Here is a 16212-nt window from a genome sequence, read left to right as displayed (position 1 = left end):
TTCAAAAATAGCGCCATTAAAGTACACAAAGCAATGCATTGATTTGTTTGTGTGTTAGATGTGAGGGTTTATGTGTAGCAGTCGTGGCCGAGTGGTTAAGGCGATGGACTTGAAATCCATTGGGGTATCCCCGCGTAGGTTCGAATCCTGCCGACTGCGTAAATTTTTTTTGGTCATACCTTATCGTAATTTATTTTTTTAAATAATACTATACAGTAAACACTTATTTATTTTTGTTAGACATTTTAAATGAAAAAATTATTTTACGTATTTAATAAAAAACTTAAAAATGACAATTTTTATTTGATTATTTCGATTAAATTATAATAATTCATATAATTGTATTCAAAAAACAAATATTATTGAGTAAAAGGCATCAAAAATTGTAATCTAAGCAATGATTAATCCATTAACTATTATCGACATAATGTGAAAAATATACACAATTGGTTTAATACAAATTATATATATAAACAATAAAAATATTTTTTTTATGAAATTGTGGCTCAAAATCAAGTTATGATGAGTTGAGTTATTTAAGAAATGAGAAACAGATTATATTATTTTTTATTCAGAAGACTAGGCGTTAACTATTTGTTTAAAAGTTAATTTGATTTGAATTATTAAAAATTATTAGAAAATTTAGTCTAAAGTTTTATGAAGAGCCTATTTTTCATTTAGAAACTTATGATTATTCAATAGATTAAAAGGAATGACCATTAGGTATATATATATATATGCGGTAAATAATTGTCATTACAAATTGAATATTATTATTATATATAATTAAAATAATAATTTAAATAATTTGAGTTAAATGTCACATAATTTTTGCTAAAAATTGTAATCCTATCCTATCTGTGAGTAATCCTATCGCCTCTAGAAGTCGATGGTAATAACGAAGGATGCGCGAGAAAATCAATGTTTTGGTCGTTCATATGAGGCACAAATGGTGGTATCTGAACACCGCCTAAATAGCCATCAAAATAATAATTAATTATTAAATACATTTATCCGTATTTATTATTATTATTACATACCAGTGAGTAATCCGTTGTCAACGTTTGCATTGATGGCAGCATTTGCTGAATTATTTCTTGCTCTTCTACTACTTTGTGGAAAATTTCCAGTTTGGACACCACTAGCCACAGGAGTAGCACTACCAGGAGTGCCGCCGCCATTGCCACTAACGGTCGTACCATTTCTGGTCAGATTCAATGCATGTGAATGATGTGATTGAATGTGATTATTGGCCGCTTGTGGTGTTGATTGAGGCAATCCTGTGCTTTGGTTCTGAAGCTGACGGTCTCCGTTTGTGCCATCAATTGCATTGTGAGTACGATTCCCACCCTTTCATCAAATTTAGTAATCATTATTTATCATAATTTCAATTGAAATGTAATTAAAATATACAACTATTATTACGACTACCGGTATATTCAATAATGCATTTTCTAATATTATGTTATCCTAGAAATCAATCAAATATACCCTAATCATCGTATATAGTATTATCAAATATGGATAATGAAATACATTTACTGATAACATTTGAAATTACAATTTGAAATCAATGCTAATAAATTAGTTTCATTAAAAAATAATTATAATAAAGTACATGCACTGCAACAGAGTGATCGATATAAATACTATATATATAACTTATATTAATATATATGTAAATAAAATGGTAATAAACAATACATACAAACTTTAACATATTCCAGTCAAACACATAATCATAAGTAAATCCTTGTCTATGAAATAGATTTCTCAACAATTGTCTTAAATAAGAGTAATCAGGCTTTTCATCAAATCTGAGTGTTCGGCAGTAACTGAGGTAAGAGGAGAATTCTGCCGGAAATCCACGACATAGTTCTTCAATAGGAGTTGACATCTTTTTCTCACTGATTCGCTCATACTTTTGTCGTTTGGTGGCCGCTCTCAATCCTTGCCACGGAAGGCTTCCTCTATTGAAATACATCAATACGTAACCCAACGACTCCAAGTCGTCCCGACGGCTTTGTTCTAAATATAAAGCAATTTATAACACATTCACATCAACACAAATGTTGTGCATAACTCGTACCGATTCCCAGATGAGTGTTAATGGAAGCATATCTGGCGGTTCCCGTCAGGTTCTTGTTCTCCCTGTACGGGATGTGGGCATGTGTTCGGGTATCGCGATATTTCTTTGCCAAACCAAAGTCTATTATATAAACCAGATTTCCCTTCTTTCCCAAACCCATCAAAAAATTATCCGGTTTTATGTCTCGATGTATGAAATTTCTGGTATGAATAAACTCAATACGACTGATCTATTAAAGACAAAGACACAATTGTGACACAAAAATGTTTCATCTCAATTGTTTCAACCAATTTTACCAATTGATCAGCTAATAGAAGAACTGTCTTAAGGCTAAACTTTCGACTGCAAAAGTTAAACAAATCCTCAAGACTTGGACCCAACAGTTCCATAACCATAACATTGTAGTCACCCTCAGTTCCGCACCATTTGATTACAGGTATGCCAACTATTAATCAATAATTAGTGCATTAATTTAGATAAATGTTAACACGTGTTGATAATACATACCTCCGCCGGACATTTGTTTATAAAATTTGCTTTCGATGTGCAGTTGCGGGTGCTTTGTCTTAATGCACTCCAGTTTGATGGCCACCTCCTCAGCTGTTGTAATATTGGTGCCTAAGATAGGTCATTGATCCAATTCATTCATATAAGTAATAACATTTATAAATAGTAAAACAATAGTCTAGACATACCGAGATAGATGTCCCCGAAGCTGCCCGACCCGATTTTGCGGCCCAACCTGTATTTGTTACCGACTCGCAACTCCATTGTTATGTTGTGGTCGACTATAAATGATACATAATTATCAAATTGGATGACAATTAGGTGATAGTTGTATGGTTTGGCAGTGAAGACTTTGGTGATGGTATTGTTGGTCAGTTTGTGGACACTTGTGGTCACAAACACAACACGTATTGCGTTATAACTGAGTTGTGTTTGTCTGTCAGTCAATGAATCACTGCTTTTAACACAACTATTAAATGCTATGTCTTATGGCTATCGAGTCACTCAACTCTACAACAAATACATTCATAACATCACATATAATATGTTTCAATAATATATATAATATATACTACTTATAACTCATTCATATATACTAACTATATATATATATATATATATATATCTATATATTAATAAACAATTGTATATACAATTGATTTCTACTATAATTACAATCAAATATAAACCAAAACAATGGTTTGATTTAAAATGATTGTCCAAACAAACAATATTGACCTTCAAATCAATACATTATAACACATCAGACATTCAATACATTTGACGTTACTTTTGAATCATTGATTGCATTTGATTTCATTGTCAATGCATTCAATCAATACCATTGACTATCAACACAATCATCACAACATCACTTCATTTGATCCACAACTGCATCATTTCTTACACCAAAAGCGATGGACAAGTATTAATATACTTTGATTACCATTTGTTTCACATTGATTGCAATTAATTGATTGCAGAGGAAGTAGTAATACTACGAAAAAGATGACGAAAAGTGAGGCCAAAGCAAATGCAACGACAGCCACAACGGCTACAACACCGACGGCAACAACTTTGACCACATCTTTGAGTAATAAGTCGACTCCAAAGGATGCTATGATTGTCACACAAATACTTAAAGATATGGCGATCACTGATTATGAACCGCGAGTTATCCACCAAATGGTTGAGTTTACATACCGTAAGTTAACTATAAATTGTTGATTATTGATGACATTGTTAACTGATATTATTGGACAATAGGTTATGTGTCGAATGTATTAGAAGACGCCCATCTGTTCTCCTCTTATGCTAAGAAGAAAGCCATCGATGCGGATGACATTACTCTCGCTGTTCAGCTTCAAGTGGACAAAGGCTTTACAGGTCCGCCACCAAGAGATCTGTTACTGGAAATCGCTCGCACAAAGAATAACCAGCCGTTGCCTACCATTAAGTCGCATAACGGACCCCGACTTCCGGCCGATCGATACAGTCTTATTGCATGCAATTATAAACAAAAATCTAGTAAATCAAAGACTCAATCGCGACCATCCATTACCGGTACATCACTTCTTAACTCTAACAATAACGGCTCTGCTATCAAATCCATGTCTTTAACACAAAGAATTACTGGTAATTCATCCGGTCTTACAATTAAAACATCAGATCCTCAAAGTTTGAAGAGAAAGTTAGACGACTCGTGATTGTTGTTGTATTCCTGTAATTGAATTTTCGTTTATTTTAATTAATTGTCTAATGGTTTTTGCCATAATTTCTAAGTGTATATCATATGTTAAAAAATATATTATAAACTATTGCTCATTACTACAGATAATGCCACTTAAAAGTTTAAATTTGAATAATATCGTGTTCATTTAACTTTATGCTAAGCAAGCTAACTTAGTATACATTTACCTTATATTAGGTAAGTTATATAAAGTACCTTGCTAACTCATTACATAATATTACTCAAATTTAAACTTTTAAGTGGCATAAACTGTATAATATTGTATAAAATATAAATTTAATACTTTGCTATTAATTAATAATAATAAATTTAATTAAGTTATTTTAAACTTTAAAATTAAATAACGTATTACAAGTAAATTAGAGATAAATTGTGTGCTTAAAAAATGATAATACATTGATAAAACATACTATTTATATATAGTATATTGTTTTAAGCTAAGAAAAAAGAAAGCGCCCGAGCAGGGGCTCGAACCCTGGACCCTTAGGTTAAAAGCCTAATGCTCTACCGACTGAGCTACCCGGGCTCTTATTGATTTTTAATATCAGTTATTGAAAGCCATTATTAAATCATATTATTTTGTAAGCAAATATAAATTCTTAATAACATTTAATACATTATTATGTATACTATTTTCAATAAATAAATTATAAAAGCATTTATTATAAGTTTTTTATATTATTTAAATTTGTATATATATTTATAGACTATTAATTTATTAGATAAAAAATTTATGCAAATTTCAACAATACACACAAATACTTACATAAAATACTTGTATATAAATCTATAAATATCTATTAATAAAAGTAGCAAATAATTTAAATTGATAGTTTAAGTAAAAACTAAAATTTTTAAAAATACAATTACTGTACTACAGTATATACTGTATATATGATATAAATTTAATGTTGATAATTTTTTCTTTAAAAAATTAATTTAAGTTCAATGTATATAACAATAATGCCATCCATTGGCTTAAGAAATCTATCAATAATTTCTAAAATTATATATTAAATTAGTAGATTTTAGTCTCAAAAATAGATTTTTGTTGTAATTATTTGGCATAATATTAATATTATATCTATTAAACAATTATAAAGCTCTCAAACGACATAATACTCTTAAAAATTGTCTAAAACGGCGAATTCATTCCCAGTTTGGTTCCAAACTCGAGTCGTGCCCTTCGCTGTTGACGGCAATAGACTCTGAAATTATCCAATAATTAAAGTACTATTTATTTCAAATAAAATTAATAGTTAAATGTATACTTGATTTCATGTCTTTTAGTTAATGTATTGATTGAAATGAGAGGAAATGGCCATAAAAAGCCCAGACACCAAACATAAGCCGGAATGGAAGAGACAAATTCTATGACAACACGTGTTGATCGCACGTAAATACTAATTTCAATAATACAAAGCAACGCGTGACTCATTATCAGTGATAATGATATAAATATCCACCACTTATTAGTCAATGGACTTCTTTGCCAAATTAAATGATTTCGATGAACAAAACCAATTGATATGATAACTGAATGAAACTATCATTTAGTAAAACTTCAATAAATTAATGTTTTTAAAAAAATGTTAATAACCTATATATAAAACTAGAAACAGTGAGGCAATGGTCTGACCAATGATTAGATGAGAGGCCCAAAAGTAGTCGGTGTCTGATGTGGATGTGTTAGCTCTACAGTCATATTACATATTATTAGAAATATTTAGAAAATCATTAAATAATTATAAAATCATTTGTTTGATCTCACTTGACATCACTAAACATCCAACAGGGACCTGCTGTTAGTTGTCCCACAGGTATACCACCACATGAGTGTCCAATTATCAGACCAAAACAAAGAACACTTACCAATACAGACGGTGCAAATTTTATGAGATAACACATAAAAAAGTAAACTACACTCTATAAGTGATAAATAAAATATTATAATTATTTATATAATAAATCTTAAAATAACTATTTGTGTTCATTAAAAATAAAACCTCTTTATTTAAATGTAATTTCTTTCCCGTAGCGATAGTCATTACTTTATCGTCCACTTCAGTAGCCATGAGTGATGAACTAAGAATAGGAAGAATAATACAGGCCAACCATAAGACAACTCCTGATGATAACAGTGGCGGTAAAAATAATAATGAAGTTAATAGTTGGGCCAAACTTAGGCTTAGACACGAGCCAAGAAAAAATTGAAAACTATTTCTCATTTTTAACATATAATCGCGTGATTCAAGAATCAGCTGATAAAAGATCATTGAATTTTGACGATACAATGATAAAGAACAGGGAAGTGTTATTAGTTGTCGGGCCAAATCGGTCGGTCCAATAAAATTTTCGGGAAGAGATTCAATATATCCATCAGCTTCCTTAATGGGTTCTGTTATACAAACTTGTGGATACATGGGTTCAACACCAATACTAATAATAATAAAAAGATGATTTAACAGTCAGTTTGTAAATACTGTATTATTATAAACATATACCTGGCATCTGCCTGAAGAAATATAGGAATGTTAGCAATATTGGCGGCACTGCCTATAACACAGACAACTTCTCCGTATTCCTGCATAATTTGAATCATTTCTTTAGTGGCCGATGGATCACAATCAGTGAATAGTGAGACCAAAAGTGGAACGTTATCGACATTTTCAAGATGTGGTCTTATGTTTTCAATGCCTTTTGGAAGTTTTGCCCGATTAGACATATCAAATGCAATGGGAGCCGAGTTTTCAGTCCCGGTGCTCGTTGTGATTCTACTGGGAGAGGGAGACAAATTGGATGTGGCTTTACTCATACGCCGACTTTCGTTACTGGATGTTCTTTCCAGAAGTGCCCCGTTATCTGCATTGATCTCATGTTGACTGCCATCAGAAATATTTTCATCAATTCCCTCAATATCACAGTCATCTGCAAACTTAACGGTTGAGATTTCAAGATTAACAGATCCCGGAGCACTTTGAGACCGACAAACAGTTGCATTCATTGTTATAGTTTGTGATTCTTGTATTAACGATAAATTTGAGCCTTTAAACGGTTGATTTGTACCTAAATTACAATCACTGTGTATGTCATCATTTAGTAGAGATATGTGACAATTCCAGCCCGACTCGAGTCCCATCTTCTCGGAAAAGACACGACTTCTTAGTTCATTCTCTTTGGAGAAGTGAACAAAACGGATACAAGCTTTGGATTAAAGAAATTTGTTTAAAAAATCAATTTAAATGAAACTATTATTTAATAGACAAATACCGGCTTCAAGTTGTTCGACAAGTCTGACAAAGTCAGAACAGGCCTGATATTGCATTGTCGTCATTCCAATAAATACTTCATTACTCATTTGATGCATAAGAACCTCTATATGATAGGTATCATTGGATGAATTAGAAGCTGAAGACTTTGGTCTATTGGATCGGTGGTTAATGTCATCATATTTTGTTAATGAATCAGAACTCAAGTGGTGGCCGTGAATAGCATTTTTTGTGGCCGAAAATTTTTCGCTCATAACTTGTAAATGGTTTGAATGCTCTGATGACCGAAAACTCGAATCTAAGCTCTTTTGTGAAGGAAATAAATGACTTGAATCGGGAGTTAATTCAATGTAACAATCATTTAGAGTAATTGTTTCCTGAATTGAATTGAGAGGAACGTATGAAAATGCTGTACAATAAGAGATTAAACTACTTCTGTGATAAAAATCAAGAATTCTTTTGCGATCTGAGTCCGTGAGAACACAGAGGTCATGTCCGTCCCAATACTCACTACAAGCATCTAATATAAGATCTCCAGTTCCCTGAGAAAATATTTGATTGGTATTTGAATAGATATCTTTAATTACAGCTGAAGTCATGTTAGGAAATGGCATTTTAAGTCGTGGAAAGTTAAGACTTTTGGCAAGTTTTCCCTTTTGTATAACTTCTGGTCTAATATGTCTAAACATTGCAATTTGAGAATTATATTCATAGCCTTTGATGGCATTTTCGGTAAATCCTATCTGTCGGGCCAATTCACATAAACATCTCTTATTGACTACAGGAACAGCTGCTTCATTATGTAGTGATTCACAGGTCACGTGATCACAGAATTGGATAAATTCTTCCTGAGCTTCTTGATTACACGTATTGAGCAAAATGGCTAATCCAAGAGGTTTTAGATTTGGTAAATATTTGTGCCATTCTGTGTCATCAAATTGTAATCCATAAGCGTTATGTGGATCATGTGTTATATCTAATTGTATGCAATCGGCCTTTGAGTTTGACATTAAGGCTAAGTAAAGAACAATCATTTTAAGATAAAAACCAAATCAAATCTATTTTAATAATTACAGCTCTTATGCTTTCTTTTCTTCCTTTTATGATATGAGTGGTTCTCAGAATTGTCTGAATCGTCATCCGAGTCGCTATCACTTTCTTCATGTGAAACGTTTTTATTTTGTTTATTATTTTTTGAGGTAAGGAAGTATACCTTATCAACTGTAGGGTTAGGCCACGAAAGGATACCTTTTTTGTCTACACAACAAAACGCTGTAATACTTCCCAAAACATGCAATAAGTTAGCGGTTCTCCAAAGGTTTGTATCATTGCTTGAAAGCAATTCTTTCATTTTTAATATCATATCAAAACAACTTAATTTTGAATCAATAAGAGGAACGTTAGATCTTTCAGAGTCCAGTTCTTCCATATAAAACTCTTTATTACTTGACTTAAAATACTGTTCTTTATTTCTGCCAATATTACTGCCGGTTAATATACTTCCAGGACTTCCCTGAATGTTAGTAATGTCTTGTTTATCAAAATTTGAGGCACAGATTTGAAATAAATGCGATAAACCATAGACATTGAGCAATAGCCAACATAGAGGCAGTGCTAATGGAAGAAGTGGCAATATTGCCATAACAGGTCTTAGCAATAATAATGTAATAGATGCCGACCAAGTGGTCACCGTTTCGTCGCCCAATGACTCTAAATATCCGTAATGAATGGCACTGACTATCATAATAACGCTCCAAATAATAGGTATTATAAGTCTTTCAATGTATTTATAAAATATTAAATTCAATTCCTTCTCAAAAGCGGTGGCGAACTTTCGGGTCGATTGGACAGAAATGGCTGTTTTGAGATCATTTATAAATGGCGTCTCGAGTAACACAAATTTCATGGCTTTGGCAGCTTTTCGCAGACGTGGTGTTGTGAAAGAGTCGGGTGCACTGCCAGCACTCGGTACAAACAAATCACCAATATTTAGACAATAGTCACTCTTGGATTCAGAGAATGTGTGATTAGCATGACTTTGATTTGCAGCTATATTTTCAATGGATCGACATTTAGCGGGTGCAGCCCTACCGGGACTCAGAAGAATGACATCTCCCGACACTAGCAGTGGAGTCGGCAAATTGATCCGTTTGCTATCCCGATAAGTCCATTGAAGTGAAATACACGGCGAATAAGGAGTGTTTAAGTTCGGGTAATATCGCAATGATTTCCACAAATCAATCAATTGTTGGTCATTATAACTCTTGATCTGTTTTGATAACAGTTTAGCTTTGCGTTGGATCTCTAGATGTCTTGTTTTTGTGTTCCAAAAGGTGATCACTATATTGAAGACTAGAATGACTGCCAAAATCGTGGCCTCAATGAAGAGGGGAATACTGGACGTGAAGTGGCCGTAAGCGTAGGCCATGTAATAGACAAACGTTGAATACAAGAGCAATACAATCGATGTCCACCGGAATGTCGAACTCATACTCGAGTGACCAAAAGATTGCCGAAACACATACCGAAATGTCTCACTACTCTTGGGCTTCACCTGACAATTGACAATATCGTCAACAATCGTATCAAACATCTAATGAATGATAAATATCATCAATTAAGACATACCTGACATTCAGTCAACTGTTGATCTATTTGTTGGTAAAGCTTTTTGAGTGCCTCTTCTGTGGTCAGTCCCACTCGTGTCCGACGGGTCTCGTCAGTCATCACAGGTATGAGTTTGGGATCAGATATGATAAGTGATAGTTAAGTGATAGTCAATGTAAAAGTGTTGTAAATCGTCTGATAAATCCATTTATGACTTTTATTATCGCAACCAAAACAACCAAAACATTAATGTTTTCATATGTTTTGACATAACGTTTGTATTAAGTATTACTATTAATATCATATAATACTTCACACATTCATTCAATGACTTTATATAACTTTATACATGTTTTTACTCTATAACTGTATATTAATATAATTTACAGTAATTTATAGATAAATAAATAAAATTATTCATTGCATTGAATATAATATTTCAAATTATTTATTAAATAATACTTATGTACAGAAAGTTTTAATTATATAAATTATATAATATTTTATAATCAATATATTTTCTATATAATATATATATTTATTTACTGTATATACTGTAGTTTAAATGTTTTAAAAAATTAAAAATAATTGATCATTGAATATATTTTTTTGATATACAGTATATATATATATATATTTAATACAATACTATTTCATTAGGAATTAGACAAATAGGAATTTCAAGGATTTGTTACAAAACACTTAAAATAAACACAATATTGAATGTCATGTATTATTACTATTATTACATTGTTTTTTAACTAATAGTGTACTTAAATATAACTAAAGCTATTTTTGCGTTAAATCCAAAAAATCAATGGATTAAAAATTAAATATTTCTACAGTTATATAATAAAGTTATAACTTATAAGCGTTTATAATAAAGTTATCTAAAAATATATATATATATATATAAATTTTATTGAAATAAATGTTTCTAATTAATATTTTATATTTAATTTTTAAAAATATGAATAATGATTTTGATAAATTTTATTATATTCTAACTGTAAATATAATAATTAGGATAATTGTTAAATATAATAGTTTATATAACAATATTATAATAGCATATACTTTTAAAACAAATTTTATATAATTTCTAAGTCTTAAGCCTTCAAATAATTATTGAATTATTAATAATTATAAAAATTGTATAATTCAACTAATATTGTAATTATCAACAACTAATTGTTAAAATTATATCATAACCAGGGTTTTAAAAATGGCAGGCATAAACAATAGATGCCAATTTTGCCAAATGTCTGCCCTGCCTCTGCCATGCCCTGGGCATCTATTTTCAGGTGGTGACACCTATTATTTTAATTTTATATTATTAATTAATTTATAAAACATTGTTTTTATAATATATTTTCTTGTATTTTTGTTTTGTATACCTTTAAATTAAAAGGTAATATCATTGGAAATAAGTAAATTAATTGTAAATTTAATTAACACGTTAAAATACTAAATTACATTATTTTTATAAATACAGTTGCTTTTTAGCAATTTAAATTGGCAGGCAAATAAAATATATGCCCAAAATGCCAGGCATTTATGGCATCTATTTGGGCATTGCCAGGGCAGGCATTTATTTTCTTAAAACCCTGATCATAACATATTAATTTGCTATTAAATATCTCAAATTCTACAGTATATTGAATAGAAAATTTGTTTAAATGAATGATTTATTTTAGATTAAATATAGAATCCAATAAATTTAATTATTTTATCAAAAATCTAGAAACCTATTTTAGGAAATTTTAAAATTAAAGATTTTCATATTTATATAAATTTTACTATATATCTAGGTAATTCACCATAAATCATGCAACATTACCTAGTTTATTTTGGCATTAATAGAATTTTGTAGTTTTCAAGTTATTGCACATTTCTATTTGAAATGCAAATTGTAGAAAATTTTAGTTTAGTTAACTTTATCAAATATATATATTTTATTAAAATTTTTATCATTATTTATGGTACCAATTTTATCTTATAATAGTTATACAATAGTAATATTTTCATAATAAAATAATTAGATGGTATCAGGTAAGCATAGGTAATAATTACTGTAAAGTCAATTTAATATACATATAAAAGTAAATAAATATGTTTTAAAAATATATAAATATAGACAAAAGAAATATTTTATAACTATTTGATATTTTATAATAACTTAATAATACAATAGTACATTTGTAGTTATTTAATATAATAAAATTTGTTGTCTATCTATATTTTTCTAGTGATTAAGATAATATATTACAGTATATTACTTGTACTAAATTAAGTCATTTATAATAGGTTTAAGATATAAGTGTTTAATATTAAAATAAAATATTTTTATTTATAATATAAATTTATGATTATATATCCTTAATATCACAATTTTGCAGTATTATATAAATATACAAAATACAAATTACTTCATTACAATACCAAAAAGCTTGTGTTGTTTGTTGAAAAATATGTTATTCATTATCAATAACATAAACATAAACTAAAATATATTTTAAATAATTTTTAAAAACAAATATATTACCTGTAAATTTCAAATCCGATATATGGGTTAAAAATTTTAAATGCAATATTGAGTTGACTAAATATAGTAATTTTTGAATCACATATACCCTAAATGAACCTACTGTAGTAAATCCAAATAAAACAATGATATTATAATAAATAAATTACTAAAATATTTTATCGATGCTATCAAATGTTAATAGACATTAATGGTTATGTTTAATAGATGTATATAATTATTAATGATTTTCGTTACGTAAAACAAATCCTTCAATAAATGTCATTAAACAATGTAAGGAAAAAATTGACTCAAATAATTGTATTAATAATCTTTACATTTATTTTTGTTGATAATTTTACTTTTATTTATTTAATAGAATAGAAATACAATAATTGCTATTAATATAACATTAGTTGAAAATTAAATAATTTTTGATTTTTCGCTGATATTTACTTTATCATTGCCTATAATATAAGATGAAAACAAAATTTTAAATAAAATACAGTAATTAAATATAACCAGAAAAATCTAAAAAAAGTCAAATATACCGATAGTATGATCTCGTTTATGATGTGATTGGTGGCCATATAAACCATTAATCTTGAGAAGTGCGTCAGGAGATGGATCTCTTCCTAAAAATTTTCTAAATCTCTCTTCGCTATTATAACTATTGCCTTGAATAAGAAACGCCTCCTTAAAACGGTCGCCCACTTTGGTGATAACGTTTTGATCGTCAAGTCCTGAGTCTTGAAATGCTTGAAATGTGTCTGAAGCTAACATCTGTAAAAATTTTAATTAATAATTTACCGGTAATACAAAAATTTCATGTTTTGAAAAAAAATAAAATATTATACCTGAGCCCACTTATGTGTGTAGTAAGCGGCAGGAAATTCATCAGAGAATATAGCTTTGAAAGAACAGGGATGAGTATCCAGTTTATCTCTAGTGAATGGTGTCATATATTCGTCCCAAACTTCATCCTTTATGTTTAACCAAAACTCTTTACTTGAATATAGAGCTAAGTCGAGAGTCATTTTGTAAATTTCATGTTTAAAATCAAATGAAGCAAAATGATAGTGAGCTAAATAAATATATAAAACCATTAAATTTTATATTATTTTATAAATAATTAATTTATCTCATGTTTTAATAAAACCTTTTCTTATTTTGTCAAACTCTTGTTCAGGAAATGGCGAGCCATCGGTCACATGACTACTGCACGAAGATATGACTGCATATGAATTCAAAGGCCAGAGAGCAAAGAATTCAGACATAAAATGAATGACATCCCACTCAAGGTTTGCTAAACCACTGATTTCATTATATTTTATGTCAGTTAAAGAATTTTGCAAAATAAGACCAAACTTTAGAAAAAATAAATATTAAAATTGCAAAGTTTTACTCTAAAATCATATGTATTTAAAACCTGTTTGAATAATATTATAATTTGAGAGAACGATAATTGAGTCGACTGTCCCTTAACTAAAGGTTTGTCAAAATTTGTAATAAAGAAAGACATCGGTTTGGTTTGTTGGGAGTGACAGTGATTGAGAGCTAACTCTACATAAGACATATTTTTCTTAGAATTTAGTCTGGAATATGGATCCAATAAAAATGAGGCCACAATTCCAGTATTTGGCGATAATATTCTAAAAAGTCGGACGTCTTCATGCCATCCATTAAACTGTGGTTTCATAACTTCTTCAATCTTAATATTAAACAAACGTTCGGCCAAATTAAACAAACCATTAAATACAGAATCAGTTGTAAAATATTGTTTAACAGTTGTGTCTTCAATATCATACGTAGATTTTAATAGTTTTCTTTGCCAATACGGTAGATCCCAGAGCTCTACTTTATCGGCATCAAAGCTACCACTGTTTCGGGCAAATTCATTCAACTCTTTAAGATTTGCATCAAATGCTAATTTACTTTTCGAGTGAAGAGTTGTTATAAAATTCTTAACATTCTCTAAATTTCGAGCCATTTTGGTCTCCATCGAGAGCTCAACATAGTTGTCATATCCAAGAACTTGTGCCTCATTACGACGTAATCCTCTAATTTTTTCAATACAAACACTATTACTTAGTCGGCTGTCATTAAGAGGTGATCCGCGAGAATTATAAGCGATCCACAAATTCCATCGCAACAGTCTGTCCGGACAGTACTCCATAAATGGATTAAATACTGATGAATGCAATGTTACGGTGGCGTTGCTGTGACTGCCAATTGAAGCAATCAGTTCATCGGGTAAGACCTGCAACAGCGCCGGATCATCGATCGCATGACTAAATCGTTTGGTGGCTTCGGTTAAATTGTATTTATATTTTGTTTTTTCTTCTGACAATTCTTTATGTATTTCATTTAATGCCGACAATTCATTTGTCGATAGATTGGCTCCAAAAAGTTTGGACTCCAAGAGATACTTATCCACAATCTTCTTCTGTTGATTATTAAGTTTATCTCTGTTTGAATTGATTTCACGCATATAGTAATAAATGGGTTGACTTAGAAAACGTCGGATTTTTAGCTCTTGAATTCTGCTGAAGAATTGATTGAAATACTTAAAACCAAATGTATTTTTGTCGACATTCTTCAATGTCCTCAATGTAGACAATCCGTAATCTAATGAAACCAATCGGTCTTCAATTTGTTGTATCGTTTCATCCAAAGATATGTCAAAATTTTCTGAGAATTCATTTATAAATTAATTTTAATTAAAAAAGTTATCAAACAATTGTACAAACTTTCATCAAATCTTTGCTCTAAAGAGTTGATACACCACTCAAACTCAATGGACATCTTTGATATCGCTTTCACACATTTTTCGGCCGAAAGTTTTGAAAAGTTGGTCACAGAGTCGTTAATCGGTATACGCAACAACTCGTTGGTCTCGGATGTGTCCGACGGTATATCAGGAAATCTGGTCAGCGGTTAAAAACTATTTAATGTTTTAGTTTTCTTTAACGTAATACAAGTAAAACATTGTTTCAATAAAAAATAATTACAAGACATAAATCCCGGGTTTTGATCGTTTCAGACCAAATAAGTGTCGTTTGCATTGAAATCGGGTCCAACTGTTGGCCACAAGTCGGACACATTTGCCGTTCAAACCAAACGCAGCCATAATTGGCATCAAATTGACAATAATTTAATCAATTATTTAACATTTGTTTCAAAATCAAGTATTTATTGTTTACTAAAAAAAATCTAAAATCATATGTTTATTGTATTTAATGTTTTACACAAAAGTCTCCTTTTGGGGAAACAAATGGTTTTAAACATATATTACTCTATAGAAGTCACCACTTATTTTGAATGTAATTATCAAAGTTATCAGTTATGACTATACTATCAATATTTTGGAGTTTAAATTATCATAAATAGTAAGTAATGAAAAAATGGGATAAATAGAAAAATGTAATTTTTATAATTTAATACAGTATTACTAGTTTAATCATTA

At 30.0% G+C, this 16212-nt stretch overlaps 4 protein-coding genes and 2 non-coding genes across 6 annotated transcripts; 2 read left to right on the top strand and 4 right to left on the bottom strand.

The window, feature by feature from the left end:
* Nucleotides 1-77: 77 nt before the first annotated feature.
* Nucleotides 78-159, top strand: Trnas-uga (transfer RNA serine (anticodon UGA)). Its single transcript has one exon. It is a non-coding gene; the product is annotated as a tRNA-Ser (tRNA).
* Nucleotides 160-776: 617 nt separating this feature from the next.
* On the bottom strand, nt 777-3122 carry LOC128965545 (casein kinase I-like). The gene is made up of 7 exons (XM_054312251.1): nt 2785-3122; nt 2597-2707; nt 2386-2534; nt 2090-2318; nt 1709-2028; nt 1041-1350; nt 777-970 (listed from the first exon to the last, which is right to left on the bottom strand). Exons 1-7 carry the CDS (start codon nt 2858-2860, stop codon nt 855-857), a joined length of 1311 nt encoding a protein of 436 aa, XP_054168226.1. The 5' UTR covers nt 2861-3122; the 3' UTR covers nt 777-854.
* Nucleotides 3123-3375: 253 nt separating this feature from the next.
* On the top strand, nt 3376-4385 carry LOC128965546 (transcription initiation factor TFIID subunit 9-like). Its single transcript, XM_054312252.1, has 3 exons — nt 3376-3521; nt 3580-3800; nt 3863-4385. The coding sequence occupies exons 1-3, from the start codon at nt 3514-3516 to the stop codon at nt 4300-4302; spliced, it is 669 nt and encodes a 222-aa protein (XP_054168227.1). The 5' UTR covers nt 3376-3513; the 3' UTR covers nt 4303-4385.
* A 414-nt stretch (nt 4386-4799) lies between these two features.
* Trnak-uuu (transfer RNA lysine (anticodon UUU)) lies at nt 4800-4872 on the bottom strand. The gene has a single exon. It is a non-coding gene; the product is annotated as a tRNA-Lys (tRNA).
* Nucleotides 4873-5415: 543 nt separating this feature from the next.
* On the bottom strand, nt 5416-10514 carry LOC128965543 (transmembrane protein 94-like). Its single transcript, XM_054312250.1, has 9 exons — nt 10244-10514; nt 8690-10169; nt 7617-8630; nt 6851-7550; nt 6353-6785; nt 6118-6272; nt 5947-6041; nt 5618-5882; nt 5416-5554 (listed from the first exon to the last, which is right to left on the bottom strand). Exons 1-9 carry the CDS (start codon nt 10340-10342, stop codon nt 5482-5484), a joined length of 4314 nt encoding a protein of 1437 aa, XP_054168225.1. The 5' UTR covers nt 10343-10514; the 3' UTR covers nt 5416-5481.
* Nucleotides 10515-13159: 2645 nt separating this feature from the next.
* Nucleotides 13160-15965, bottom strand: LOC128965586 (uncharacterized). The gene is made up of 7 exons (XM_054312297.1): nt 15758-15965; nt 15497-15672; nt 14176-15437; nt 13906-14113; nt 13604-13830; nt 13298-13529; nt 13160-13213 (listed from the first exon to the last, which is right to left on the bottom strand). The coding sequence occupies exons 1-7, from the start codon at nt 15883-15885 to the stop codon at nt 13170-13172; spliced, it is 2277 nt and encodes a 758-aa protein (XP_054168272.1). The 5' UTR covers nt 15886-15965; the 3' UTR covers nt 13160-13169.
* Between the last annotated feature and the right edge of the window lie 247 nt (nt 15966-16212).

Source organism: Oppia nitens, unplaced genomic scaffold (genome assembly GCF_028296485.1).
Source record: "Oppia nitens isolate AA-2021 unplaced genomic scaffold, nextdenovo-longstitch-racon4-pilon3 scaffold17_pilon_pilon_pilon, whole genome shotgun sequence".
NCBI classification, from domain to species: Eukaryota; Metazoa; Arthropoda; class Arachnida; order Sarcoptiformes; family Oppiidae; genus Oppia; species Oppia nitens.
Note: the sequence above shows the minus strand (reverse complement) of the source record. Positions and strands in the feature narration are given on the sequence as shown.